Source organism: Canis lupus, chromosome 7, assembly GCF_003254725.2.
Source record: "Canis lupus dingo isolate Sandy chromosome 7, ASM325472v2, whole genome shotgun sequence".
Taxonomy (NCBI): Eukaryota; Metazoa; Chordata; class Mammalia; order Carnivora; family Canidae; genus Canis; species Canis lupus.
The window spans coordinates 16,538,087-16,552,217 of NC_064249.1; the positions used below are offsets into that span (position 1 = coordinate 16,538,087).

Sequence of the window (14,131 nt, forward strand, 5' to 3'; positions counted from 1 at the left end):
TTTTAATCTAATTTATCAGTTTACTTTTTCTTTTATTGAATCTTGCCTTTATGGAATTCTTTATTTGGCCTGGGGCAGTAAAAATTTTCTCCTAGAAATTTTACAGATTTAGGTCTCTGATTCATTTGAATTAATTTTTGTGTGTGCTGTGGTGTATTATTTGAGGTTCATTTTTTCCAGTTTAAGCTTTTATCTCCAGTCATTCCAGCACTACGATTAAAAACATTTCCCCCCATTACATTGCCTTGACACTTAGGTTAAACATCATTCAGCTGTACACACAGATACATTCATACACATGTATCTACATGCATGAGTAGATGAGTTGGTTTCTATACTCTGTTCTGTTCCACTGATCTTTATGTCTATTCTTAGACCAAAACTGTACTGCTTTGATTATTACCACACTAAAGTAAATTTTGAAATAGGTAGTGTAAGGTCTCCCAAGTTTTCTTTTTGAACATTGTTTTGGTTATTCTAGGTTCTTCTATTTCCAGGTACATTTTAAAATCAGCCTGTCAGTTTCTACCAAAAACAGCCTGCTAGGGTTTTGATTGGAATTATATTCTAACTATAGATCAGTTTGGGGAGAATTATATTGATCTTTTTAAAGTTAGCTTTTATTTGTTTTATATGTTTTTGTTTTCTACTTTTCATTATTCTCTTTTTTTATGGCTTAAGATAGATGCTTAGATTAATACTTAGACTGTTTTTATTTTCATGTGAGCATTTAAAGCTATAAAGAGCTGAGCACTGCCTTCATTGCATCCTACACATTATGTTTCCATTTTCATTCAGTTTAAAATATTTTCCCATTTCCTTTGTGATTTCTTCTTTTGCCCATGATCATTAAAAAAACATTCATTTCCAAATAGGTGAGTTCATTTACTTTTTTTTTTTTTTTTTTTTGAGTAATCTCTATACCCATTTTGGGGCTTGAACTCCTGACCCTGATATCAAGAGTGGCATACTTTTCCAAGTGAGCTACCTAGGCATCTCTCCCTTTTTTTCCTTTTTTTGTTTTAAACCCTAGACTAAATGTTATTTTTGTTTAAAAGTCCATTAAGTTTTAAGGAGATTTAAAAACAAGGGGAAAAATTATTTTATATTTACTTACATATTTTTTATTTCTGGCATTCTTTATCTCTTTGTGTAGTTCCAGGTTTCTGTGTGGTATCATTTTTTTTACCAGCCTCAAAGAACTTCCTTTTTAAAAATATTCCTTATGTATTGATCTGCTGGCATCACGTTTCCTCAGTTTCTGTGTTTCTGAAAATGTCCTTATTTCACCTTCAATTTTAAAGTATATTTTTGCTGGATGTATAATTATAGGTTTGACAGGGCTTGGGCTTCTCCTCTCTCTTCCAATATTTTAAAGATATTATTCCATTATCTTCTGGCTTACATTTTTTTCTGAGAAGAATTTGGCATTGGTATATCTTTATTTCTCCCTGTCTTTATTTCTCCTTTTCTTTATTTCTTTCTTTTGTTTTCAACCATTTGATTACAGTGCCTTAATATGGTTTTCTTTTCTGTTTAAATGAGCAAGGTTTATTGAGCTTCTTAGATCTGTGGGTTTATAACTTTCATCAGATTTGAAAAATATTCTGTCATTTCTTCAGATATTTTTTATAGAGTTGATATGAGCCAGGTTTGATATGAACTCTTAACTTCTTGGAGTCTGTTGCCCAGTGAACCAGTAATTTGATTTTGTTAACATGGTACAGAGTGGTAAATGTTACTATACATTTAGCAAATGAGGAGGGTATATATTTTTTTCTTGTTGGGCAAAGAACTTAAAAACTGGATTTAGAGTAATGTTGGAATAACAGGCCAGGCCATATCTTTGCTTTTAACATTTTAGAGGAGCAGGATGGGAGAGTATAATAAAATTGTTTGATCTTTATATGTTATATCTAACATAAAACTTGTATAGAGTGAAGATTTGTCCACAAAGATGTCCTTTCCTCTTTCTCAATCATCTATTCAGGAACTTCTATGAGTAACTTGAGTCCTAAGCCATAGGGAATATTATTAGCAGTGATGACTTAGAGTCACTCTCAGGAACATTCTGCTGTTGCCACTGAAGTTTGTGCATTAATTTCTTCTGTATAATTCCTGCAAGAAAATATAGTAAACCTGTCTTACCTGGAAGTTGTCTTATTAATCAGAATTTTCTTAAAATCGGAATTTTTGGTTTCATTTTGATGAGGAAGAGAGTAGAGAGAATAGCTAGAGAGACCTCCTGGGACAGAACCTATACTAGAGACTAAAACCAGGAACATTTCCTGAAGAAGAGTTTTTTAGGTTTAAGGGAAAAGATCTGGGTGGGTCTTAGGTTGTTAAAAAGGCAAACTCAAAAAAAAAAAAAAAAAAGGCAAACTCAAAATAAATTGTAAGCAATAAAATATTCACAGTTTAGCTTTGAATATGTGAATTGTTAAAAATTGAAGTCTGTCATGAATCATTGAATAATGAATAGAAGGTTAGGTTCTGAAATTCTTATATTCTTGGATTTGAATCCTAGTCCTAGCACATACTATCTTTGTGATCTTGAGCAAGTTTCCTAAAATCTCTGAGCTTTATAAATTGGAAAAATAGGGGCGCCTGAGTGGCTCAGTCAGTTAAGCACCTGACTTTTTTTTTTTAAAGATTTTATTTGTTTATTCATGAGAGCCACTGCAAGAGAGGTAGAGACATGGCCAGAAGGAGAAGCAGGCTTCCCATGGGGAGCTCGATGCAGAACTTGATCCCCAGACCCTGGTATCATGACCTGAGCTGAAGGCAACCACTCAACCACTAAGCCACCCAGGTGCCCCAAGCATCTGACTCTTGTTTTTGGCTCAGGTCATGATCCTAGGGTCAAGAGATCAGTCCCTGGGTTGGGTACCACACTGGGTGTGGAGCCTGCTTAGGATTCTTTCTCCATTTCTCCATGCCTCTCCCCTCCTGTTCCCCTCCACACCATGCTCACGCTAAAAGAAAAAAAAAAAAGGAAAGAAAAATAGTAGTTATATAGTACTTATCACAGATTGCTATGAAAATTAAATTGAGGGATGCCTGGGTGGCTCAGCAACTGGGCATGTGCCTTCGGCTCGGGCGTGATCCTGGAGTCCTGGGATCGAGTCCCACATCGAGCTCCCTGCATGGAGCCTGATTCTCCCTCTGCCTGTGTCTGTGCCTCTCTCCCCCTGTGTCTCTCATGAATAAATAAAATAAAAAATCGTTTTTTTTTTTTTTTAAATTTGAGAATAGTTTATGTGATTCACTTGCTATTTTGTAGGTTCCCAATAATTATTAGTTGACTTTTTTTCTTTATATATTCACTTTAAATTTTATTCTTTCATTCAAGGACTTTTTGTCCTTGATTTAAATGTGCACTATTTAAACAAGCCCCTGTGGCATTCATGAGACTCTTCATCCTTTTGTTTTTCTCCCTTGTATCTTTCCCATGCTTATCCCATTCCAGCCCATAACAAACATTTTACGTATCCCATCTTAAAAATTCTTTTGACTCTCATATATCCCTCCAGCTGCTGCCTCTTTTTCCTTGATAAAGATGTCAAAACTCAGTTTTAGTCTTAGTTTCTTTTCTATTTTCTATGGAAGGCAAACCATGGGCTTATGCCTCTACTTCTCTGCCAAAATTGTTAAGATCCTCAGTGGTTTCCACATTACTAAGTCAAATAGTCAGTTCTTAGGCCTCATTTTACCTCATGCATCAGCAGCATGGCTTCTGTTTCTCTTCTTGAAGCTCTTTCTTCATTTGGCTTCTAGAATACCACATTCAACAAATTTTCCTTCTAGAGCACCTGGCTGACTGAGTCTGTAAAGCATGTGACTCTTTTTTTTTTTTTTTTTTTTTAAGCCTGTGACTCTTGATCTCAGTTTGAGCCCTACATTGGGTGTACAGATTACTTAAAAGTACATTTTTTTTTTTAAGATTTTATTTATTTATTCATGAGAGACACAGAGAAAGGCAGAGACATACGCAGAGGGAAAAGGTGGCTCCCGGTAGGGAACCCAATGCAGGACTTGATCCCAGGGCCCTGGGACCAGGACCTGAGCTGAAGGCAGATGCTCAACCACTGAGCCACCCAGGTGCCCCTTAAAAATAAAATCTTAAACAAGTGAAAAAATTTTCTTCCTGACTCTCGGGCTGTTAGTTCTCAGTCTGTTTACTGTTCCTGTCTCAGTTTTGGTCTCTCAGACACACCTCAGAGGTGCTGTAGGTTCAGTTCCAGACCACCACAATAAAGTGAATATTGTAATAAAGCAAGTCAAATGAATTTTTGTTTCCTAGTGCATATAAAAGTTACACTACACTATAGTTTGTTAAGTATGCAATAGCATTATGTCTAAAAAGCCAATGTGTACACCTTAATTAAAAAATACTTTATTGCTAAAAAATGCTAACCATCATCTGAGCTTTCAGTGAGTTGTAAGTTTTTGGCTAGTAGAGTATCTTTCCTTGATGTTGATGGATGCTGACTGATTAGGGTGGTGATTGCTGATGGTTGAGGTTGGCAATTTTTAAAAATAAGACAGTGAAGTTTGCCACATCAACTGACTCTTCCTTTCCAAATGATTTCCAAATGATTCCTCTGTGCCATGTGATGCTGTTTGATGATATTTTGTCTACGGTAGAACTTCTTCCAAAATTGGAGTCAGTTTTCTCAAACCTGGTCATTGCTTTATCTGCTAAGTTTATGTAATATTCTAAATCCTTTGTTGTCATTTCAACAGTCTTCTCAGTCTTCAACAGTATTCTCAGCACCTTTATCAAGAGTAGCATCTTCACATCTCAAGAAACTACTTTCTTTGCTTGTCCATAAAAAGCAACTCCTCCTCATTTATTGAAGTTTTATCATTGGATCGTAGCCATTCACTCATTATCTTCAGGCTCTACTTCTAATTCTTGTTCTCTCTCTTTCCACCACATCTGCAGTTACTTCTTCCTCTGAAGTCTTGAGCTCCTCAAAGTCATCCATGAGAGTTGGAATCAACTTCTTCCAAATTGCTGTTAATGTTGATAGTTTGACCTTCTCATATCAATCTTGAGTGTCTTTAATGACATCTAGAATTGAGAATGCTTTCCAGAAGGTTTTCAGTTGACTTTGCCCAAATCCTTCAGAGGAATTTCTATCTATGGCAGTTGTATGTAGCCTTATGAAATAATTAATTAATTAATTTTTATTTTGTAAAGATTTTATTTATTTATTCATGAAAGACACACACACACATACGGGGGGGGGGGGGGGCAGAGACACAGGCAGAGGGAGAAGCAGGCTCCATGCAGGGAGCCTGACATGGGACTCCATCCCGGGTCTCTAGTATCACGCCCTGGGCTGAAGGGGACGCTAAACCGCTGAGCCACTGGGATGCCCTGAAATATATTTTTAAATACAAAGTCTTTGGTCCATGGGCTGCAGAACAGATGTTGTGTCAGCAGGCATGAAAACAACATTAATCTTGTCCACCTCCATTGGAGTTCTTGGGTGACCAGGTGCATTATTAGTGAGCAGTAATATTTAGAGAGGAATCTTTCTTTCTGAGTGGTGGGTCTCAACAGTGGATTTAAAATATCAGTAAACCATGTTGTAAACAGATGTGCTGTCATCCAGGCTTTGGTGTTCCATTAATAGAGCATATAGGCAGAGTAGATTTAGTATAGTTCTTAATGGCCCTAGGGTTTTTGGAATGGAAAAAGAGCATTGGCTTTAACTTAAAGTCACCAGCTATCCCTTAACAAGAGAGTCAGCCTGTCCTTTTAAGTTTTGAAGCCAGGCATTAACTTCTCCTCTCTAGCTATGAAAGTCCTAGATGGCATCTTCTTCCAATATAAGACTGTTTGTCTGCATGGAAAGTCTGTTGTTTAGCCACCTTCACGAATTATCTTAGCTAGATCTTCTGGATAACTTGGTACAGCTTCTATTTCAGTATCTGCTGTTTCACCTTGTACTTCTCTGTTACGGAGATGGTTTCTCTCCTTAAACCTCTTGAACCAACCTCTGCTAGCTTTCAAATTTCCTTCTGCAACTTCCTCACCTCTATCATCAGCCTTTATAGAATTGAAGAGAGTTAAGGCCTTCCTCTGGATTAGGCTTTACCTTAAGGGAAGGTTGTGGCTAGTTTGATATATTTAGACCACTCAGATTTTCTCCACATCAGCATTAAGGCTCTTTTGCTTTATTTTTTGTGTGTTCACTGGAGTAGTGCTTTTTCATTTCCTTCAAGAACTTTTTTCTTTAAGTATACAAGTTGGCTGCTTTGTGCAAGAGGCCTTGCTTTGCAGCCTATCTTGTTTTTCAACATGTCTTCCTCACTAAGCTTAATCATTCCTGAGCTTTTGATTTAAGTCAAGAGACATGTGAGTCTTTTCACTTGAACACTTAGAGGGCATTGTAGAGTTATTAATTGGCCTGATTTCAGTACTGTGTCTGAGGGAATAGGGAGGCCCAAGGAGAGGGAGAGTGGCCACTTGGTGGAGCAATCAGAACACATACAACATTTATTGATAAATTTCACTGTTTTGTATGGGAATGGTTTGTGGTGCCCCCAAACAATTGCAATAATAACATCAAAGATCACTGATCACAGAACATCATGACAATTATAGTAATAATGAAAAAGTTTGAAATATTACAGGGATTTCCAAAATGTGACACAGAGACACGAAGTGAGCAAATGCTGTTGGAAAAATGATACCAATAGACTTGCCTGATGCAGGGTTGCCACAGACCTTCTATTTGTAAAAAAACAAACAAACAAACCCCACACTATTTATGAAGTACAATAAAGCAGAACACAATAAAACTAAGTATGTCTATATGCTGATGACTGAATATCTGTAGTCCATACCTTTCCTTTAAACCCCAGACTAACTACCTATCCGTTCATTCCATTGGATGTATAATAATCTCAAAGTTACCATTGTTATAAAAAATAATAGCAAGAGCTTATATAATACCATGTTGTCCCAAAATGGATTCTTCTCCATATATCTCCTTATTATCTTCCTTTTGTTAGTAAATGGCAAATCCACTGTTCTAGCTGACCAGGAATCATTTTTAAATTTTATCTCTCTCTTTTTTTTTCTTCACTCAACAAATGCTGTTGGTCAGAGTCTGGTGACAGCCATCTCTATTGCTGCCTACTGGTCCAAGCCGTTAATTCTCAATATAGCAGCCAGGTGGAACCTGTTAAGATCTAGGTTAGATCATGTCACTTCTTTGCTCAGAATCTCGAAAGGTTTCCCATGTCTCAGACCATTTAGGTCAAGTTGGATGACTCAGTCAGCCAGTGGCTCAGCTTGACCTGAATGGTCTAAGACAACCTCACTGAAATGTCTGGACCCTCAACTGAGATGACTGTGATAGTTGGGAACACTGGGTCTCTTTTTTTCCAAGTAGTCTGTCCTCCTTAGCTTTATAACATGATGATGGCGTTGGCAAAAGGCAGGCTCAAATGCACAAGTGCTTATCAAACCTGTTTGTGTCACATTTGGCTAACCCAGGATCGATGTGTAAAGAGAATTAATGAGGGTGCATATGCCTGGTGGTGTGTGATTCTTTAGGGGCCATTAATATAATAATCTTCCATATGCCCTCCATGATCAGGATCCAGTTTCATTTGTTAAATTATTTGATTTTAGTATACAACTTCTTTCTTCAATCAGAAGACCACCTAGAAGTAGAGAGTACTATATGTACTATAATAATTTATAGATTCTTTTATTTAGGTAAGTCAGACACTGTCTTGTTGCTAGCTGTTGGAGTTAATTAACATCCATTTTGCATATTATCCCCCTACCCTATGTTGGAAAGTAGTACTTTACTTTGCTTCACCTTAATTTATGTGGTGCTTTATTAAAGGCTGTTTGCTCTTTTTAAATCTAATTTTTGTTCCATGTCAGCTATCAAAGCATATAGTCATATACTTGTTTTCTTCAAATCACCTCTGTGCTTTGTCTTGTCATGTTGCCCTTATGTCCTTTTTTTCTCTTTTTGCCATTTCCAATAAATCTGGTCTGTTATTAATATTTATTTTAATTCTAGTGTCTACTCATAGTTTGGTTTTCATCTTTCGGTCTTTGGAATTCTCTTAACCATTACCATTATAAGTATTTGTAAGCATTTACTTCATTATGTCTTCAAAGTAGTCTTAACCAGTCATTTATATATTCAGATGCAAATTTTATTAAAAATTGCTTTTCTTTTGGGGCACCTGGGTGTCACAGTCGGTTGAGTGTCCTTACAGTTGGTTTTAGCTCAGGCTGTGAGATCAAGCCCCGGCTTTGGGTTCTGTGATTAGGGCTGAGTCTGCTTGAAATTCTGTCTCCCTCTCCCTCTGCCTTTTCCACTCGTGTGTGTGCGCACTCTCTCTCTCTAAAATCAATCAATCAATCGATCTTTTTAAAAGATGGCTTCCTTTATTTTTCTTTTTTTAACCTTCAAGGCATTTAGTTTTTATATTTAGTGTATTAAATAGACAGTTTAATATCAGCTTGTATTTTATTTTCAGAAGGTACAGAGTTGTTATATATAATGCATTTTTTTTTTTCTCCAAAGCCACTGTGTTCAGAAGAGTTGAAAACCATTGTAAAAATTGAATGTAAAATGTGAAAATTGAAATGAGGGGAAATAACCTTCCAATTGTTTGTGGCTTAAATCTAAATTTCTTGTTTCACTCACTTGGGTTATTGAATTTATCCATGTTCTGTTGAGGTTTCAGATTTTGTATTTCTTTTTTTTTAAGATTTTATTTATTTGAGAAAGAGAGTGCACACCCACTGAAGTGGGAGGAGGGACAGAGGGGACTAGCAGACTCCCCACTGAGCACAGAGCTTGACTCTGGGCTTGATCCCATGACCTTGAGATTGTGACCTGAACCGATATAGTTAGATGCTCAACCAACTGAGCCACCCGGATACCCCTCAGATTGTATTTCTGGAAAAGTATGTAGTATACTGTATATATAGATCCCGATGTGCAGAAAACAATCTGAATTTTAGACAGCCAAGTAAATGATCATGGACTTCTCTAACTGTATAAAATGGCAGCTTTTCTGAATTTAGACGGAAGTATGTTATTCTTGGTTATCAGATAAAAATCCTTTGAAATTGTTTTCCTGGAAGACTTTTAAGACTATTGTCAGTTTTGAGAAACTGAATTTTTCAGTGTCTTGGCCTTTTGAGAGACTATGCAGTCCAAAATAACAAATTTATTTGATACACTTTAGTCTGGCAGGCATGGTTGGCACTAGATATACAGAGTTGCACAGGACAGTCTCTAGTGGAGAAAATATCATCATCATGCTGTCTATGAGTGCTGAGATAGAAGCGGGCATTAAGATGCATTGGGAGTGCTTAGTCAAGCCAAAACCCTCATACAGAAGTTGCTTAGTCTTAAATAAGAGAAGGGATTAACCATACAAGGAAGAAAGAGGGCATTCCATATTGAATGAAGGAGCATGAATAAAGATATTGAGGAACAAAATAGCTAAGAACTAAAAGTAATTTAGTTTTATTAGGTCATAAAGTATGAAGTGGGGAGCTATGGGACCTCACATGGTTTGCTAAGGAGCTTGGGTTTTAGCATGTGGTATTTTCTCAGTCTTTACCACCAAAATCATCTAAAGTCACTGGAGATTGAATACATGCTTTCAAAGGAGACAAAGTACACATAAGACCTCCTGCATGTTTGAATTTTCTCTTAAGAGTGATGTTGTATTGTTAAATATTAGGAATACCTTTGTCTTTTATTCTGTGCATTCTTAGTTTCAAATTCCTAATTATAGAATGAGAATAATAGCACTTATATTTTAGGATTTGGGAGGACTAATAGTAACTATAACGATGATAACAATGACAAAATAGCTAATATTTTTTGAGAGCTTACTGAAAGAGGAACAGTCTAGGTGCTTTATTTCTATTACCTCATTTAATCCTCAAAACATCTCGATGAGGTAGGTACATTTATCTCCTCCTTACTTTTAACGAAACTGGGGTGCATAGAGAAGTGATTTTCCTTAGGTTACACAGCTAGTTGGTGGCAGACCTTGGTTTGAACACACGGTCTGAATATAAGGCACTTAACTATAGCATACTCTCATTCTTTGAGATCACGTGTATAGAATATTTAGCACAGAATCTGCCACATAATTGTAAACATAAGCAGTTATCAGCAGCCAATAATATTTCCTTAACTTTGTTCAAATTTTTGAGTTAAATTGATGGCACTAAGATATTTTGCTGTTTTTCTGTGGCTTGACTTACTCCCAGCCTGCCATTAAATGCAGAGAGTGTGACACACACACACCCATGCTTTTAACCACTACCCTTTATTGCCGCCTCCTTCCTTGCGGATCTCTGTCCACATTAGATTTTAATCCATGACAGGGACCATATTTGTTAGTCATTGTATACCCTGTCCTTCACACTGTATCTAGTACATAGACATGACTAAGTTATTCAGTGAGTGAACAAAAATCTAAAAACCTGCCATTTTTAGCTGATCTTAGAATTTAAACATCATTCATACTACCTATAATTGTGGTTTAATTGCTTTGCATGTTTTTCTGTTGGTAAACAGTTTAGTTTGGACCAGCCATCTGTTTCTGTGTTCTACAGGGCACTCTCACCTTGGAACTACAAAAACCCTGCTGGGTAACTGGTATTTGTTTGTCTTAGACAGATCACTCAGCTTTTGGAGGGAGAAGGAGATTGGATAACATTTTGATCTAAAACTAGAATGTTAGAAATATACAAAATAGCATTTTAAAATGTGTATTCTAAGAAACTTAATACAGAAAGAAAAAAGTATTTTTCATTTGCCTGTGACATTAAATCATTTCAAATAAAGAGAAAATAATTTAATTTTTTTTTCCAAAGGAATTTTCTGTTATTGTGGGTTAACTCATATTTTCCTCCTCTCCTCTATCTAGAATGTCTTAAGCCATTCTACCTTATGAGAAATTGGATGTTCTTGCAGATAGTCATTGTGGGAGAAAACGTTTCATATAAGTCCCAGATGAGGACCGGAAACTTGAAATCAGAGGAGCATCTGAAATCAAGTAATATTAGGTAGGATAAAAATTACAAGGGATTTTTACATGTTTGTATTCCTTTTAGAGATGTATGTTAAAGTATGCATATTTTATGAGCATTAATAGAAGAGTTAGAGACTTTGTGGAGCATTGGATATTGGTGAGGATGGGAGATGGGAGTGCTAAGATTATTTTTTTTATATGGCTTCATGAGAACTTTGACATATGTTTACTTTGTCATGAGCATTTGTATCTTGTAGTCAAAGGAAATTTTTTAAACATTTACTAACATAAATCTAAGACTTTTATATTTATGTATGAGGTCTCTGTTCATAAGTATAGGGACATGTGATTCATCTTAGAGATTATACTTTATTTTTATTTTTTTAAAGATTTTATTTATTTATTCATAGAGACACAGCTAGAGAGAGAGAGAGAGGCAGAGACACAGGCAGAGGGAGAAGCAGGCACCATGCAGGGAGCCTGATGTGGGACTCGATCCCCGGTCTCCAGGATCACATCCTGGGCTGCAGGTGACGCTAAACCGCTGCGCCACCGGGGCTGGCCCTAGATTATACTTTAGTATGAAAATTCTTATGTTTTAGGTAACATATATAGCAATTCATTTTGAGTGCAGGGAGCATCAGCTCTTACTTAGTTCTCTCTGTCTCCATGGATGCAGTCCGGCCTCCTAGATGCCTATAGAAATAGGTATATGATTACATGCTAGTGAAGCCCTCTCTAACCACCTGGTGAGTTAGCAACTGTTGTCACAACAGCTGTAATGACAGTTGTAATGACAGAATGTGTGAAGGTGTCTGATCTTGGACATGTGGCTTTTAAATGAGAAGTGATAGTTGCTCTAGAAGTTGATAGCATGATAATGACATATCTATAGTCAGGCCATTCCCAAAGACTTGCTTTACCATGCATTTCTCAAGAACTCTGGAACCAGACTATAGGTGGAACCTAAGCTCTGCCATTTCCTAGTTGTGTGACTTTGGGCAAGTTATTTAACTACTCTGTGCCCCTGTTTCCTCATCATCAAAATGGGGATGATCCTACTACTTACCTGATAGATTTGTTGCATGAATTAAAGATTTAGTAAAATATGAAAGCATGTAAACAGAACCTAGCAAATACTAAATGATCCAACTCTATTATGAGTTGGATGAGGCTATTAATATGAGGCTATTAGTTAATCCTTAACAAGAGTTCAGAGTCTGTAATCAATTATCATTAACATTTCTATATTTTATAGTTTGCTCAATCTGTTATCAGGTTGAATATTTAGAATGTATTTAAGTTATGTAATCAAAACTAATGTTTGGAGAGAAGGAAAAAAGAAACTTACAAATTATTTTGCAACTTTGATTATCTACCTCTGGTTTTATCTTCTGTATATACTAGTAATATGGTCATCATGACATGTAAACAGTTTCTCTTTCCAGTGTCCATTATATGGTAGTAGATGACAGGATTTTTAACTCCCATCTTGAAATGTCTGTTTCAACCCTGTGTGCTGCTTCAGAAAGGATCCTATGTCAGGAACCGGATTAGCAAAAGTAATTTGGTGGTCAAAGGTATTGGTGTTACAATCAGATTATAGTCCTCCCTTTTGGAGTTTTCAGTTAGGTTCTTTTGTGTAACTTACTGGTTCTCTTGTTTATTTCTTATAGCAACTCTGAAAGGGAGTTTTTGTTTTTTTGTTTCTTTTTTTTTAGGGTTTTATTTATTCATATGAGAGAGAGAGGCAGAGATACAGGCAGAGGGAGAAGCAGCTCCCTGCAGGGAGCCTGATGTGGGTCTCAATCCTAGAACTCTGGGATCACGCCCTGAGCCCAAGGCAGATGCTCAACCACTGAGCCACCCAGGTGTCCCATGAAAGGGAGTTTGTTTCCTTGTTTTACAGATGAGGAAATTGAAGTTTCTTGGAGAGAAGCTCCAGCGTAGCATTGCTAATATGTAGGAAACCCACATTCAAATCTGTCTTTTTTACTCTCTATAATTTTTCATTGCATAAAATTGCCTCTTGTATGATGCATATTTCACTGTTCACTAATTCAACAAAATTTTAGTGAACAGCTACCATATACCAGGTATTATTCTAGGTATTAGGGATACAGCCCTGAACATGGTCTTCTCCGGCATTCCCACCAGCTCTTCTCTTTATCTAGTTGAACTGTAAGCATATATCTTTATCCTTGTACTCAACCACAGTGTATTGAAATCATCTGTATATGTCTTTATATCTTCCAGTTTATCTTGAGTTCCTTAAAAGTAGGACCTGCCATCATTAAGGCTAGCTATTTTTCATATTACTTTTTCCATAGTGTCTAATCCATATGACCTTGCATAACTTTTTTTCAATTTTTTTTTTGCCTTTGGTGAAGTTCCCTTTCCTATTCATTTTGTAATTATCCCAGATATTCACCATTCTCAGTTTATCTCCCTCATACGTTCAGACAGTGATCTGATCTCCTATTGTATCTCTAAAAGTGAATCAGTGAGTGTAGCTGTGAATTCTCTTGGTATCTCTTCACTGTACACTACTCTCAGATTCTTTTAGCACATTGCCATCTAACGTTATCTCCCTCCAGTTTCATCCTGCCTCTTTTTCAAAAGCATTCTTGTCTCCTGTTTATTAATCACATTCTCATTTACTTCCATGTCTTCCAGAACCATGCTCTATCAATTTTGCTCTCACTTTCTTAAGTCTTCAGCCTATTTCACTCTCCTAGCTTTATTTCTTCATTTTAAACATGTTTAAGTGTCTACCATTATAAAAAAGAAACTTCTCTTTGTGATGGCATTCTTCCCTTTTTTCTCACTACCTAGCATTTTAATTGACCTAAAGTTCTTCTTCTTTTTTTTTTTTTCTTTTTTTTTTTTGAGAGAGAGAGAGCAGGGGGAGGGACAGAGGGAGAGAGAGCATCTTAAGCAGGCTCCACACTCAGCATGGAGCGTGATACAGGGCTCAATCTCACAACCCTGAGATCATGACCTAAGCTGAGATCAAGAGTGTGACGCTTAAACAGCTAAGCCACCCAGGTGCCTCTAAACTTCTCTTTCGTATTTGTTCTCT

The 14,131-nt window shown here is 36.6% G+C and overlaps 1 protein-coding gene across 12 annotated transcripts in view; it reads left to right on the forward strand.

The window, feature by feature from the left end:
- SMG7 (SMG7 nonsense mediated mRNA decay factor) overlaps positions 1 to 14,131 on the forward strand; it is a 93,062-nt gene that overhangs the window by 23,501 nt on the left and 55,430 nt on the right. For 8 of the 12 annotated variants that reach the window (XM_025430042.3, XM_049112142.1, XM_049112143.1 and 5 more), the window contains exon 2: positions 10,945 to 11,083. The exons of the other annotated variants lie outside the window; for them this stretch is intronic. In XM_025430042.3, coding sequence (XP_025285827.1) covers positions 10,968 to 11,083 — 116 coding nt within the window. In that variant the 5' untranslated portion in view covers positions 10,945 to 10,967. The remainder of the gene's footprint in view (positions 1 to 10,944; positions 11,084 to 14,131) is intronic. 12 annotated transcript variants of the gene reach the window in all.